Source organism: Ruditapes philippinarum, unplaced genomic scaffold (genome assembly GCF_026571515.1).
Source record: "Ruditapes philippinarum isolate M1 unplaced genomic scaffold, ASM2657151v2 ctg2827_1_1_1_1, whole genome shotgun sequence".
NCBI lineage: Eukaryota > Metazoa > Mollusca > Bivalvia > Venerida > Veneridae > Ruditapes > Ruditapes philippinarum.
The window spans coordinates 7,148-24,088 of record NW_026861044.1 but is presented as its reverse complement, the minus strand read 5'-3'; the positions used below and the strand labels follow the sequence as shown (position 1 = coordinate 24,088).

General features: G+C 31.3%; 1 protein-coding gene across 1 annotated transcript; it reads right to left on the bottom strand.

The window, feature by feature from the left end:
* Nucleotides 1-359: 359 nt before the first annotated feature.
* On the bottom strand, nt 360-15,719 carry LOC132714333 (TLC domain-containing protein 4-B-like; the record flags this gene model as incomplete). Its single annotated transcript, XM_060697174.1, is given in 7 exon segments — nt 360-5,580; nt 7,102-7,175; nt 7,830-7,924; nt 8,876-8,934; nt 9,439-9,528; nt 9,934-10,133; nt 15,515-15,719. Coding segments are annotated over 6 exon segments (789 nt in total). The 3' UTR covers nt 360-5,276.
* Between the last annotated feature and the right edge of the window lie 1,222 nt (nt 15,720-16,941).

Here is a 16,941-nt window from a genome sequence, read left to right as displayed (position 1 = left end):
TGCTAAACATCTAAGTTCTGGCTCATTGGATTTTTTTAAAAGAAGATTTTTTAAGTTTTTAGTATACACATATAGTTAAAAACAATGACACCCCTGGGGCAGGGCCAGTTTTGAGCCCCGGGCTTTTATTTGAACAAACTTTGTAGATATTTACTTAAAAATGTTTCATGTATAATAATTATCTAAACTCAAGCTATTTGGGTTTTTTCAAAGAAGATTTTTAAGTTTTTGCTATACACATATAAGGAAAATCAATGACCCCCGGGGCGGGCCAGTTTTGACCCCAGGGCTTTTATTTGAACATACTTGGTAGACACCCATTAGAACATGTTTCATGCTAAATATCTTAGCTCTAGCTCTTTGAGTTCTTTAAAAGAAGATTTTTTAAGTTTTTACTATATGCATATAGGGAAAATCAATGACCCCCTGGGGCGGGGCCAATTTTGACCCCAGGGCTTTTATTTGAACAAACTTGGTAGACACTCATTAGAAGATGTTTCATGCCAAATATCTAAGCTCTAGCTCTTACGGTTCTTTAAAAGAAGATATTTAAAGATTTTTCTTTCGGTTGCCATGGCAACCAGAGTTCTGCATGAAATGGAATTCTTTGAACAATCTTGATAGAGCTTCATACAAAGAGTATTCCTGCCAAGTTTCATTAACATTGGCCTTGCGGTATCATAGAAGATGTCCTTAGAATATTTAAAATGTGGACGGACGACTGACGACGGACGCCATTTGGTTGGCCATCCTAAAAGCTCACCTGCACTTTGTGCAAGGTGAGCTAAACAGAAAATACAGATACTGACAGCTATTGGCCTCATTAATGGATTCAATACTTCAAACTACAATAGGCTGTTCACATAACACTTGTGCAATTTCGGTAAAATTAAGTAAAGAACAACGTTGTATACAATTTAAAGTATCATATATCATTAACAAATAAATAAATAAACAAACTTAAAGTATCAGTAGAATGCAAAAATCAACAACATGTAAAATTATATATAAATGAAAATAAAGTATGAGGTGAAGGGGACAGGATATGTGGTAGAGGTATGTTTTGTGTTGTTTATACATGTACTTAAATCTCCTTGTCATAATGGTTAACAACTCAAGAGTCACTTACAAAGAAATCAGTACATAACACTAATAAATACTCAAGTTTTCTATAAAGGAAGAAAATAAAATAATTAAAAAGCACCATAAAACTTCAGCTTTTTCCTCAATTTTCTTTTTTCTGAAAACAAAAATACGAACACACCCAAACATGGTCATTAAATAAAGGCAGTAAGAGCAGAAGTGTAAAAGTTAGAAGACCACTCAGACTGGATCCATGCTGGTCGCACACGCAATACATTGGTTTTGTCATGATGCGGCTCATTTCTAATTATTCTCTTTACAATACTAGTCTTCATAACCTTCAGGCATTATAAAATAGCCTTACATTACTGTAACAGATTTATAAAAAAAACACAAGTTCATGTATACTAAAACAATAAAATACTGTTAATAAAATACAGTACCACTCGTGTTAAATATTACCTTCATCCAGCCGACCTGCATATAAAGTATCCCTTTTTTTACTTTTCCTAATTGAAAAATCATCTGTCTCAAGACAGCATTTGTCATCTTAATTAATACAAATTACTATCTCCTTGAATGGTTTTCCGAGATGAGTTTGACTGAGGTATATTCTGACTGAATAACATAATTATTATGTTGACTGGATTATAAACATATATCATATTTATCTATCAAACATCTCTAAAGTACATGTATTACCACAAATGCATTTTCTGAAGATAAATAACAATATCTCTTTAATTTCAACACAAGACTTTTTAAGACTAGTATGACAAAAGTAGTTACAACATTAATGGTAAAGCAATTATAATTAAAAAGAACACAAACATGGATTTAAGTAACAAAACTAGGTTTACAGAGTTTACGAGTTTTGCGATCAGCTGCCAATGTGACGTCAACAATTACTTGCTGATTTTTAAAAATGGCACAGTTTTCAACCAAAAATAGTAAGCAGCTTTAGCATTTAAAGCCATTGTAATATCTAGGCTGATACCAGGAAATGTAGTCTGGAATTTTAAGCTAAAACATTACTATTCTATTTCAGACAATTTAAAATGTTTAAAATACAAGTCAACGTGGTTTAAACGACTTTAAAAGCTCTAAACAAGTCTTAATATTCAGACCAATCAATGCCCTCTAATAGTTTACTAATTTAACTACCATATTATAATATAAGGTACACAGTTGAGGGTATATACATGTACAAGTTTGTATAAATTCTGTATTGCACAATGCCACTACTGTCATTAATAAATACCATGAAAATCATAAAACAAAAGTAAAAGATTGTGCACAGTATTGACGGAATGTGAAAATAACTGCCGATGATTTCTCAGCAGACAATAAAAACAAGTGATATGCTTACATAGATATAACAAGCATTTTCTTTAAATGCAGTACAGAACATACATATACAACCTTGTGGCATTCACAAATCTAAGGGGAACAACTCTCATAACATATTGAAAACAATAAAACTTAATAACTTAATATTTAGCATAGAGACTTAAATTCTTAACAAAAACTGAAACAAAAAGGAAGCCTGGTAATGTGGTCCCAAAACATCTATTTGTTGAAATAATTTGCCATTCAATGTTACCTTTAAAATCTGTACTTATAATGGAAACTGTAAATGTGTATAGATATATTAGTTAAACTGTGAAAAGTGAGAAATAAATTGTGATACAGACATGGCTAATAATTGGTTTTTTACAGTTAGTTAAAGAAAAAAAGAAAGATTAAAAACCATTATTGCATTTTTTCACCACACAGCCCTGTTATTTATTATATTTACTTACCTCTAAAATAAATCAGAATAATTGCATAACAATACCAGAATAAAAAGAAATAAATCATTTTATTTATCATTTTAAAAGTCAAAAAAATCTAAAACTACATATATACTATACTTATATTCTTTCATTACAATAAATCTTAAATACAACCTTTCACATCAATAAAGCAAAATCAATAGGAAAGTACAAATCAAACAAACAATAATTATTGATTACAATTCACAGGTAAAATGTTAATTGTGAAAGACATTGATTTATTTAAAACATCATATATACAACTATTATTTCAATGATTGCCATTTTGATTATAAAATATGTCAATAACCATGGCATTTGTAGATACAAATGTTTTTAGTTTTTTTTTGCTGTATGTCTGACAATGGTTTTACATCAACCCATCATATTGTTCATGTAGTGTATTAACACATAGACAGATCATTTTATGATTCCAAATATCTATTACCCAATTGAATATTTTAATGAGGGATATTGTTTCTTCAATAAAACAAGACATTAAGATAAACAAGTATAAGTCGCAAGATATGATTTGAAATTTTGGTTTTGATATTTATTTATTTTTTAGATTTAAAAATAAAATCTCATATAATGTACATAACAATATTTAACCATAACATGCTTTAACTTGGAAAGTAACAATAAAAAAATCTAAAATAAAATACAAGGAAACATTAAAATTCAATAGTGTAGTCTTAGCATATATGCAAAAAAAATGTTTAAAAAAACAACCAATTTCAATTACACTTCATTGTATATACAACCTAACATGCTTATAATGAATTTCAATACAAACAAAATACAATTGTCAAGTTACCAGAATAAAATGAAGTAACCTAACCTGCATATAAACATTTATAATCCTGCACAAGATTATGAAACAAAATCTTTAAAAAAAGTTAATGGCTTCCCAAATATATAGTATACACTAACAAACCCAATCAAATCAGATTTTTAAAAAATCAAATATATATTGACATGAAAAGACAGGTCTATAGAAACAATATGTATCAGCATCAACCTAACAATATATCAGCAAAGACCCTTACATTGTTTCAGCACATACCTTACATTGTTTCAGAACAAACCTTACTTTGTTTCAGAACAAACCTTAAAATGCCTCAGCGCAGACCTAACAATATATCAACAAAGACCAAACATTGTTATAGCCAAGATCTAAATTGTATCAGCACAAATCTTACAATTTATCAGCACAGACCTTACAATTTATCAGCACAGAAATAACATTGTTTCCGCACTTACCTATCAATTAATGAACTCAGACCTAACAGTGTACAAACACATCAGCAATGTTTATTAAACTTTATCAAATCAAAACAAAGTGTGAACATTTTATATCAATAATAAAACAATTTAAACAAGTACACAACTATTTGTTAACTGTTATTTTGATACGCTTTAACTAATATTCAGAAGCAAACAGTCCTATAACCTATAATATGTTTAAAAACAAAAGTAAAGGCTTATTGTAGTGACAAACATTGGTCAAAATAACTAGAGTTGACTGTAGTATCAAATATTAATACTATCTTACAACCAAATCATTCTCTTTAAAATCATGCAATACAATGATGATGAGCACAATGAATTTTACATAAACTATGAAATGATAACTTGTTTTATATAAAATTATCTGTATGTTACAGTAAAAGAATAAACATCAGACTTAACAATAAGTTCATGTAAGTAATAGATTATTGATTATGAAGGATAGCTATAAATGTTTTGTTATATGAGCCGTGTCATGACAAAACCTGCGCATCCCCGCAGTCTGATCAGGATCCATGCTGTTCGCTATAAGTTTCTCTACTTGTAATAGGGTTTGTAAGCTAATAGCATGGATCCTGATCAGACTGCGCGGATGTGCAGGCTGGTCTGGATCCATGCTGGTCCCAAACCCATTATGTTGGTTTTGTCGTGACGCGGCTCAATTATGTAGTGTGAGGAAACAATCCTCTTACATTCATTGAAATATTCTGTTTTTATACAAAATTCCTTCTTTTCTTTCATTGTAATTTTATCAAAATCTTGGTTTCAACTTGCCTTGAGTATAGAAATAAAATCTAAAGTTTAAAATTTCAAGTGGATTTCAGTAATCAAACAGTGTAAATTTACAAATATGTAGTGACAATCACAAGTCAAGCAATTATATCTAAAAGGAGTCTCTCACACTGAAAATTACATGCTACACAGTATTGTATATATATATATATATATATTATGGCATAATACCTGGAATCTAATACAAAGTGCTATACAGCTTTGATAAATCTACCAAAATCACATGGAATTCTATATACTGCCAAGAGGACAGATCACATTTATCTCCACTGATGTAACCATGCCAACTTAAACATTCTATTCTTCTTTGTTTACTTTAATATTCGCATTGGGATCAGGTTGAGTTAATTGTTTATGAACGCCTTTCAGAAGTCTGTGAAACCATTTGATATTTAACGCATCTAACAATAGACACGAAAAGAGCAGTACATATCTACAATGTTGTGCACGATTGAATGATTCTGTTCCATACACTGAGTAAATCATATACCAGCATTGTGGCAAGGTAAAGATTCTACAGAAGAAGAACACTGCTGTCAGTATACAACCGTTGTAGAAGTATACTTTACTCGACCTCTTCCCCATCTCTGCTAGAAACCACCTGAAATATATATTATAATACTGCATGTTTGTAACGTCGCTTTTCATTGGATAAGCGTGAAGTTTATATAGTTTTATACACACAGCTGCTGTCAATTTATAAAGAAATCTCTCTTTATTCCTCTAAAACGATCCTTGCTGTATTATAAATTCTATATAAATATTTCTGACAAGTTATATGGCCCTATATAAACGGTTGTTTGCAATATAACCCTTGCCTTGTGGCTCCAGTTATATTTACAAACAGCGGTTTATATAGGGCCATATATTCTGTCATAAATCTTTATTACTTATATTATACAAGACATCAGGTGACAGTGTATCTACAATGTTAAAGAACTGATTTTACCGCCCAATACTCATAGTCATGTATATAATGCATGCACTTCTACAAAGAAAGAAATATGATATAACACAGTAAAAGAAGGCATTTGCAAAAGGACAGAAATTACAAAAGGTAAAAATATGCAAAAATAGCCATTACTTTGTAAGGTATGAAGTATAATGTGGTGATAAATACGGCAAAATCAGTCATTAATCGCACATAACAGCTTAATTATTACAAAATGTACTTGAATCTTGAACTTAAAAGTACATTTTTCTCAAGTCTGAATTTCTTGAAATATGTTGGGTCATGTAGCTTTAAAAGGAGACTGTAAATTTATTGGTATTAGGGATATACCTGTACCAGCATGTTTAATGTCACACAGCCAGACACATGCAGGAATCTTAGTAGAACCACAAATCCTAAAATACTGGCGAGCTATTCACTAATCTTCCGTAAGTTTGGTGTATCTTACGCAAAACGTAAATTTATGTTAGTGATATGTTAAACAGAACGTGAAATCTACGCAAGCAATAAGTGAGAATAACTTTACGTTTAAACATACGCAAATGCATAGCTAACAAAGTTTAATGAAACACAAATAAATACACAAGTCCTGCTTACGCAAAAAGTTACGTTCAAACTCGAGTTACTATCATGTAAGTACGTTGGTGAAACGCACCCCAGGTATCTCGGTAACTTACTAATATGATTATAGATAATCATTTCAACATTATGAATCCTGGTGGCATTTTTATCTTGCCTATGTAATTTTTAGAGCCTGGCGAGTCAGCACATCTGTCCAGTGTGAACAGACTGTACAATGATGGCTGCATAATTTAGTATGTTGATATTGAAATCTCTTAAAATCAACATCATGCAGTTCTAAATAATTTAATTCAAAACAAATACAATACACAAATTAAACAGGGTCAAGATTAAAGTTATAAATTTACGGCAGTAAATGGCCTCTCCAGTAGTTAAAAGTTTGTTGTAACAACACCCTAGGTGATATAATACCTAGAATGAATGATAACTGTCAGGAAAAGACATTGGCAATGTTACTCTGGTGAAACATTCTGACTGAATGAAAAATTCAGTAAAACATATATCAATCCTATAACTAGGATGAAATCAAATGATCATTCAATTTTACCATGATAAGTTTGTCACTTACAATAAAGATGAAATAATTACCTGTTATTTACCCAGGGTGTAGAAAATTCTGCCATTAGACGAAAATTGGCAAAATAGACAAACACACCATATGACTGAAAAAAAGGTCAAATGTTGTAAATTAATATAAACATTGTACATTGTATTACAGGTATTTCACATGTTGTAAATTAATATATACATTGTACATTGTATTACAGGTATTTCACAGGCAGACTTTTTAATGTCTTCTTTTAGTGCTGCAGCAATTTGGACATTATCAAAAATGTAAATTATGGTCAAATCTTGTTATCTTGATTTAGTTGTTAAAATAAAAATCTTTCAGACTTTTTATACTCGTTACTGAAATTTCACTTTGAGATACTGACAATCTGAGATAAGAAAAACAAGATAAACAAATAATGCTTGCATAGATAAAGAAGACATGAGAAAAGTAGGACTTTGACCAAAATACCGAAAAAGTGAGATAAGCTAGGTAGAGATAACAAGAGTTGACTGTTTGAATGAATAACTACATGTTACATGTTGATCTATATTACATACATATAAAATCTCCTGATAACCTTTTAAATTAGTAAATAGTTACATTTAGCATATTTTATTGCTTAAGTGTTTCTGTCTAGAAATGATAAAACAGCAAAATTTTAGTTAACCATTACAATAATATAAAACTAACTTATAGATTACATATGTAATCAGTGTAAAAATCAGAAAAAAAATTCATGGAAGAAAATGCTTTTTACACATACCATGACATAATAATATGCAAATGCAGATGCAAAATGGTGTAATATATAAAACCAATCTCCAATCTGTTTGTAGTATCTCAAAATAAATAGAGAATCTGAAAAAAGATAATACATGTACAATTAAAGCTGAAAAAAGATAATACAATTTAAGCAAGAAATGTTTGTTAAACAAATAACCAATTAGACATGTTACATGGACTTCTTAACAATTCACTATATTAAGACAATGTCTGTTAATATGGTCACGTTGATATGTTGTCCTCGTGTCGCTCAATTTCAAAGTAGATTTTTTTTTTTCTTTCTTTCCCATTACCTGAACCCTTGAACTTCAAAATCGGTAGGAGTCCTCTACAAATCATTACCAAACATTCTACCAAAGCTGTAGATAGTTAAGCAGCTTTTGTTGTGAGGGTCAGTGACCTTGACTGCAAAATCAACAATTGTGATTCACTAGTTGTGACCAACATTCCTGTGACCACAGATACCTTAACAAGGGTTATCTTTAGAACATGAGCAACATTCACACAAAAAATGAGGACTGTATGCCTGAGCATTATTCCATTGATTGACTGGGGTCAAGGTCACAGTGACCTTGAAATTTGACCTCCTGACCCAAGTATCAACAAGGGTTATCTACAGGTCATAACCAACCTCTCTACCACCAAACCTTCAGACTGTGACACAGCATTATCAAGTTATTGTTTTGACAGAATAATGTCTACAGACAAACCGATGAACCAATAAGTGAAAAGCAATATACCCCTGCCTCTTAAATAAGGTAGGCATAATAATCTAAAAATCTAAATTGTTGGTTCTATTTTAATTTAATATACAATAAATATTTTTTAACCACAACAATCTTTTTGTGTATAATACTAATTAAGAACTTTTATCACTAGCCCTGCAAGTGCAACAGTTCCCTTATGATAAGTATACAACATGATCTGACTGAATCACTTATATACCACTTTCACTATAATGATTAAATTACTCTTATAAAATAGTTTAAATTGGGCAGATTACAGGTATTTTTCACTCAGTCTTACCTGCAGCTAAATATCCAACCAAAATTGCACAGCTTGTTTTCACTAAAGAGCTGTGTCCCCTGAAATATACCAATATTGTCACACATTAAATAACACACAAACTATATATATCATTGACTAAATAATGTTAAATTGAAGCTCAAAACAAACAGCTCTCAGACCACATGAACCTGTATTATTATCAAATGTTTAACAGAATTACAAGTCAAATATACTGTCCAATTTCCATGACAATTTCCCAAGTTTAACTTTTGAAAAATACCCTTGATACATTCAGGCAACTAAGCAAAACCACAGACCAAATAGAACCACCACACAGGTAGAACCATTGACTTCTAATTTGCCTTTCAACATCATGAAGCATAAAAGGTTCTTTTCGTTCAATTTGTGATTTCATAAAATCTTTTATCTACAGTACAATATTAAACAAAAAATTTGACGTATAAAACACTTAATGAAAAAATATCATAACAATTTCTTCTTTTTGCATGAATAAATTAAGCACCTGATATAAACATGTCTAGGAAGAACAACCAACATTTATATACATGTAAAATTATTACCATACAGGATCCTCTTTGAGATAGCCTTCAAATAAGAGAGTATATATACACAGAGCACTTACAACAAAGGCATGTACAGTGGAACATGTACTGAAAAGAAAAAAAAGGAACATGGATTTGTTTGTTTAATTTTTTCCATTTTGAGAGCAAAATGGTGCTTTTAAACATCATAACAGTTACATAATCTAGATATTGAAGATACAAGGATTTCACATAAAGTCTGTCACTGTGACTTTGTCTAATGACCTCTAACTGGCAATGGGCTATTTCTTAACTAGTTTTAACAAACCACAGCTTATTCCTTCTGAAGTTACTGTTCAAATTTGATAAAGTAGATGAAGTTCAGAAAATTTAAGTGGATGTATATAAAACTCCTTTTTATGACATTTTCACTATCATTTTATGACTTCAACAGGGCATAAACATTTCTATCTAAATCTATTTAAATATAAAAATTAATTTGATAAAAACATTATACATTGTGTCAATACATACCATGTGTGCCAGTAAATTTGTTTATCCTTTGAAAGTGTGTCTAGTCCAGGAAATATCATACGTGAAACAAGCGGACTGAGATACTTGAAAAATATAACAACTATCACACATGATACCAGTGATATTGGGTAAAATGTACTGTCAAATACTGCTGGAAATTCTTCCATCTTGCTTTTATTGCTCCACAATTACTTTCTCATCTACAAAACAAGAGTTATATTGACCTTAGGATGATACTGATTAACAAGAATAAATTGTGACTAAGCAGCAAATGTGATTGGTTCCTTAAATCATAACAAGGGTGTCAGTAATCATATGTAACCTGATGATAGGCAGTTAAGCAGTTGTATTGAATGAGGGGTGACTAGACAATTTGTTGCGGCTACATTGTACTTTGTAGCATGTTGCAGCTACCGTGTAGCAGCAGATACAAAATCATTAACAGGCCAAAATGAATTTTTGATTCAAGGGCCATAACTCAGACCAATATCATTCAACTGGAAATCCCTTTAAATATGGGCTAGTACTTGAAGTAAGATCAATCCTGTAAAGTTTCACTCAAATTACATTAGTAGTTTAGGAGTAGTCCAAACAAATAACAAGAAGACCATGATGGCCCTGAAATCGCTCTCCTGAACATAAAGCTCTCCATGACAAGGAACAAGTAATAATGTAATCTATAAACAAAAACAGATATAAAAGCTAAATCTAAAGCTGATATCCCAAAGTTCATATTTGTATCTAAAAAAGTGCATGTGTTAAAACATTACTGGTTGCTATTGCTAAGGGAAAACATCAGTTCAAAAAGATGTGTCTATAATTATAAGAAAAATCAATGATCCCCTGGGGTGGGACCAATTTTACCCCTGGGCTTCTATTTGAACAAATTTGGTAAACACCTATCATGCTTAATATCTAACCTCTATATTTATGGGGTTTTTAAAAGAAAGTTTTTACTATAAACATATAAGGAATATCCCCTTGGGCGGGGCCAATTTTGACTAAACATGGTAGACACACATAAGAAGATTTTTCATGCTTAATATCTAAACTCTAGCTCTTAAGGTTTTTCAAAAGAAGATATTTTTAATTTTTACTATGTACATATAAGGAAAATCAATAACCCTTGGGTTTTTTACCCCAGGGTTTTTACTTGAACAATCTTGGTAGACACCCATTAAAAGATGTTTCATGCTACATAACTAAGCTCTAGCTCTATGGGTTTTTAAAAAAAGAAGATTTTTTGGTTCTTGCTATATACATATAAGGAAAATAAATGACCCCTTGGGGCCAATTTTGACCCCAGGGGTTTTATTAATACAAACTTAGTAGACACCCATTAGAAGATGTTTCATGCTTAATGTCTAAGCTCTAGCTTTTGTTGTTTTTTTTAAAAGTTGGTTCTTTTGGTTGCCATGGCAACCAGAGTTCTGCATGGAATTAAATTCTTTAAACAATTTATAAAGGTGACCACCAAAGGAACATTTCTGTGAAGTTTGGATGAAATTGGCTTAGTGGCTTATGAGGAGATGTCGTTTAAAGTAAAATTTTACGAACAGCCTGACGTCGGACGAAAAGCGATCACAAAAGCTCACCATGTCATTTTGTGACAGGTGAGCTAAAAATAATTAAAGGGCCACAACTCTGACAAAAATTACTAAACTGAAAATTTCTGACTTTATGCACAACCAAACTCATTCCTGTAAAGTTTGGATGAAATTGCACCATAGTTTTTGAAGAGCAGTCCAGACAAGTTTTGTGATAGGGTGAGATGGACCGGCAGAGAAGTGATCCCTATATGTAGACACAAAAATTATCATATTCAATTTTAATGTTTGAATATTAAATAGTAAACACATAGATATTAATTTATAATAAAATCACAATAATTTCATGCATTTCAACAATTAATTTATAGGTACAAACCTACTTTGCAAGAATACTACTCTGGTCAATAAATCAATGAACTGTAACAAAGATTATCCTAAAACCTATGTATCCGACATATATATTTCTAATAATCTAATTACTAGGGGTATCTCAGAATTTATTTGATCAAACATTGACATTGTCACTAATCTAGACTTAAAATGTGTGCAATCACACTTGTGTACAATGAGATAACCATCCTTATTATCATAAACAAAATATGTCAAAATGTTTCATGTGATAAATTCATTGTGGTCATTTCGTTTAAACTTTTAACCCGAACACACTAAATATCTTAAATGGATTTGACCGTATTTCAGTATTGGTACAACCATTACAGTGATTTTCCCCTAGTATATTTTACAGCCAAATAAAGGCTGTTTTCTCTACCCCAAAACAGGTATATATTCCCCCATAAAATGCTATACATATTTTCCCCTGAAATGCCCTGTGCACATTCTTCACCAGAACCCTGACTTAACAGCAGCTGACTTACATCAGCTTTTTGATAAATTTATTTGACAGAGAGCTGTCCCTATAGATACCCTCTGCTATATACCATGCTTGTTAAATTGGACTGATTTTTTTTTTTATAAAATGTGTGGATAAATTCTATTCTCAGTTGTTGAAATCTCATTTAAGGTTTTCCCCCTTTGTCTGATTTATAGTGCTTATTTGTTCCTATTTGAAAATGACAAAAAATCAGTGCATTAAAAAATTGAGGGAAAAATACATGTATATACTGACTGAATTAGCAAACAGTGCAGATCAAGCACGGCACATATGTTGTCTGATCTTTGTCCTACACTAGAAGCACGAGTATCAGCAGGCTATAAACTAATGTTTGTATACAATGTACCTTAGAAATACTTTTGGCACTAAAAATCAGTAACTGCATATTGCTGCTTGAATAATTCATTTGTTAGACAGAAGTCAGAAGTCTAAACCAAATCATTTTGTAAGGAAACCCTTCAAAAGGTGCATGTATATTCATTTCATTACTGTTATGCAATTTTATAGTAAATAAGGATGGGCCTCAATATTGTAAGATAATCTATAACAGTAAATGTGAGCAAATAAACAAGTGGGTTTAACATTTACCACTGAGAAAGACTGTAAAATGTCTATAAATCAACAATTTACACCTAACTGCCTTATCTTTTCTATACGAAATCTGCTGTGGTCATAGTATTATTTTTACAATAGGTTTAGTCTTAAATTTGATTTGCAAATCATGGTCATGCAACTACATAATTAGATTAAGAAGCAAACAGGTGTTTTGGTTGAGTCTATTATGTTTTGTTTAGGGGGTTAGTTGTCATAAACAAATTTACAATTTGTATGCATTTATTACTTTGCAATGATTTTTATTACAGTATCTTAAATGCTTCTCGGATTGTTTAATAAAATTATTTGTATTTAAAAATGGTATATGTCCAATTAAAGGCATAATTTTAATGAAAATGAAAATAGTTCACACCTTCATATGCATTGATCACATGTTGGTTTCAGCCAATGAAAATCATCAACATAGTCGGGCAGGGAAAAAGTTTGCAAATAGTAAATCGATATTCTTTATGAAGAAAACAAACTTTGCATTGCAAGTGTTAGTTTTATACTATATTTTCGGCAAAAGAAACTGTCCAAGTAGGGCCAGGCATTTTCGTATCGTAAGATGGCTGCTGTTACACTATCATGTGATTATCCCAAGCACCACCACAACTTAGCACGGGAATTATAAATATAGCTAACCTGGGCGCGTAGTATAGGATAGGAAATACCTTTTTATATTCATTTGCAATTAATATTTACAAAACAGTATCTACAGGGTTTTATTGGATCAATTGATAACAAATTATAATGTTTTTGTAAATAAATAATTATGTCTCAAATCTGTGCACAATTTTAATATATTCTGTTCAGTGGAAGATGTGTAATTTTGAGTTTATGTTTTAGAGCTGTAAATTTGTCGTGCATGGTTATTTTTTATATGAAATCATTTTTCTCACGTGAAGGCTGGCAACATTAATAGATCTATTATGATTACATTTATTACATTCCATGTAAATGTTTTAAAATGTTAAAATCTGATGATATGTTTGATCATTATACATTACACATATGCAGCAAGCATAAAAAGTCTTCACAGAAGTTAGTATGCAATCGTACTTATATTACATACGAATGTATGTAATATTTTTCTTGTTATGAAAGAGATAAATTTTTTAATTTGTACTTGCTGAGCATGTCTTAATCAAATATAATAAAATCTAAATAATTATGTAAATATACGTATGTAATAAATGTAATATTTTTCTTGTTATGAAAGAGGTAAGTTTTTTATTTGTACTTGCTGAGCATGTCTTAATCAAATATAAAAAAATCTAAATATGTAAATATACGTATGTAATAAATGTAATATTTTTCTTGTTATGAAAGAGATAAGTTTTTTTATTTGTACTTGCTGAACATGTCTTAATCAAATATAATAAAATTTATGTGTGTATATCTCAAATTTTCATTGGAAGGCATGCTCTCTGCACTTCTGTTTTATATATCTTAGACTAGCTACATTAATCTAAGAAGTCAGCCAGAAATCTTGATAACATGCAGTCAGTGCAGACCAATATCAGCCAGCACAACTGAGCAGTCTGATGGTCTGCACTGTTCAACTAGTACTAATCAAACACCCAACAACTGAGAATGTAACACAGCCATACTTTTAATCAAATGTCAATAGTTCTTGTGGTGAAGACATGACAATGTCAATAACTTCAAGAATCTTATGACAATGTCAATAACTTCAAGAATCTTATGACAATGTCAATAACTTCAAGAATCTACATGTATCAAGTTATGACCTGGTTAGATAGGATTTGAACTCCTAGTAAGGCAACTGACCTTGACGGTAGGGACGTGCATCTTTCATACAACATATCAACTAAGTTGTAAGAACTTGTTTCGCAATCAAGCATAAATATTTTTAAACCAACTTAAATGATTTGTACCCATTTTTTAATAATCTCATTATGCATGTAGAAGTCAATGACCGGACACAAAAACCTTCTGCACTTAGCACTAAATGACAAAAACACTAAGTTCAATTACTTGATCTTGACCTTTGAGCTAGAGACCCAGGTCATGCACAATATATCGTCTTCTTGTGGTAATTAAGTGTACAATCTTATAATGTATGTAAATGTTATGACTCGAACACGAGTGTGACTTAAATAGGAAAGTGACTTTTTCTGATGAATGTCAGCAAAAGTGACTTTAAAAATACTAAATATGGCAAATTAACAGTTTAAATTGGAGCAAGATTCTGACCCAGAACAAAATATCTCAGAATCTAGCTTTAGCAGTTTAGCACAATTCATTCTCTCAACTTATTCTGCCTGTATATGAACGGTTATGCTGGATGCCACCATGCACCCCCCCCCCAACTCCCAGCATAGGCTGAATAAAATTTCAGCATTTAGACACACTTGGCAAAATTTGTAATTTTACATACAAAGATAATTCAACCAGACAAATTTGTTGGGTTTAGGCAATAGATCTACAGTTGATTTTATAATTATAAAGACATGTCACCATTTAAATCTTGCACTGTTACCTGTACGAATTGCTTTGCAAAAATATCCAATATACTTACTTTTTTAACAACATCTAACAGTGGTTCGAAATTAACTGTGGACGAATGATTAACACAGATTAATCTTGTTGTTATTAAGCACTAACTTGACAACGTTTACAACTTTGGATTATTTAAATGAACTGCAAAATTAAAAATAAAATCAGTTTCCTATGATGATATTGATGTTCCAAAATGTCATTAGTAAATTGAGCTTAAATAATGTAACTAAACGTGTCTCTGCGTTTGATAAATTAATTTCTAGAACGTACAATAAAGTCCATAGAAAAGTGAACACCACTAAATGATTTCCTTAAACAAATTGAACAAAATTTGGCTCGTTTGTCTTATCGCACTATCACAGAAACCTTTGACACCGAGAGACTGTGTTACAATGTTTTGTTTATTAGTGAATCTACTGTACATCTACATTGTATACTGCTTAACAATCAATTCTGATTATGACTAGCAGGCAATTTTAACAATCAAAAGAAAGCGGACAGTTAGAGAAAGGTTTTTAGCAAATAATAAATAATCTTAAAAAGTGATACATGGAAGTTTACAGTATACGTTTATTTATAATTTGCCATAAACCTTTCTTTAACTGTGAGATAAGTATTTTAAACAGTAAACCGTACTGCAGTACAGTAACCTCTTTCTTCAATTAAAGTAGTTTAAGTGATATATAGTAGTTAAACTACTTTGAAGAAAGAAGTTAACGTTTACTGTTTAAAATACTTATATCTCATGTGTATGTACCTAAATGAGGTCTGTCCTCAATTTAAGAGGTTTCTGAGTCAAAAAGTGAAAAACAGAATCCCTAAAGAAAGCCCAACACGGCAAACCTTTAAATGTTGCAGGCTCGGTTTGATTGAGCCTGTTCATGGACGGCAATGGAAAGTGCAAGTTACCGTCCACGCCCCCTTGCACCGGCTTAAGCAGAATTCAACATTTAACACGAAAATGGTGAAATTTTGAATCTAGAAACATCCGCAGATGTGTTCATACGGCGGTTATTATGGAACCTTCAATGTGACACAGTTGTGCCATTCCATGAAAAGCGGCGTATGGTCCCCAAGTAAAAGAATGCCTTTGCCCTAAACGAGAAAACAATGGGCGGAACTAAATAAAATGGAATTTTGAAAGGGGATCCGAGGTTATGAAATTAAGCCCGCATATCACAGATAAGACGTCAAAAGACAAATTTAAAAAGCAGGCAACATATCCTAAGGGTGATTATACAGTATTCAATTAGGAATTCTGGAACCACCCAAATTAAAAAAAGGCCAAATACAAGAAACTAAATTACCACCTTAAATGTATACAAAACAATAATGTCGTGCTGAACGATCTTCAAGGATCGAAAATATAATATCATTGATTAAATGTACGGGGAGACTTTTACAGCTGCCACACGGCACAAATAACACGGATGTGACAATGAAATA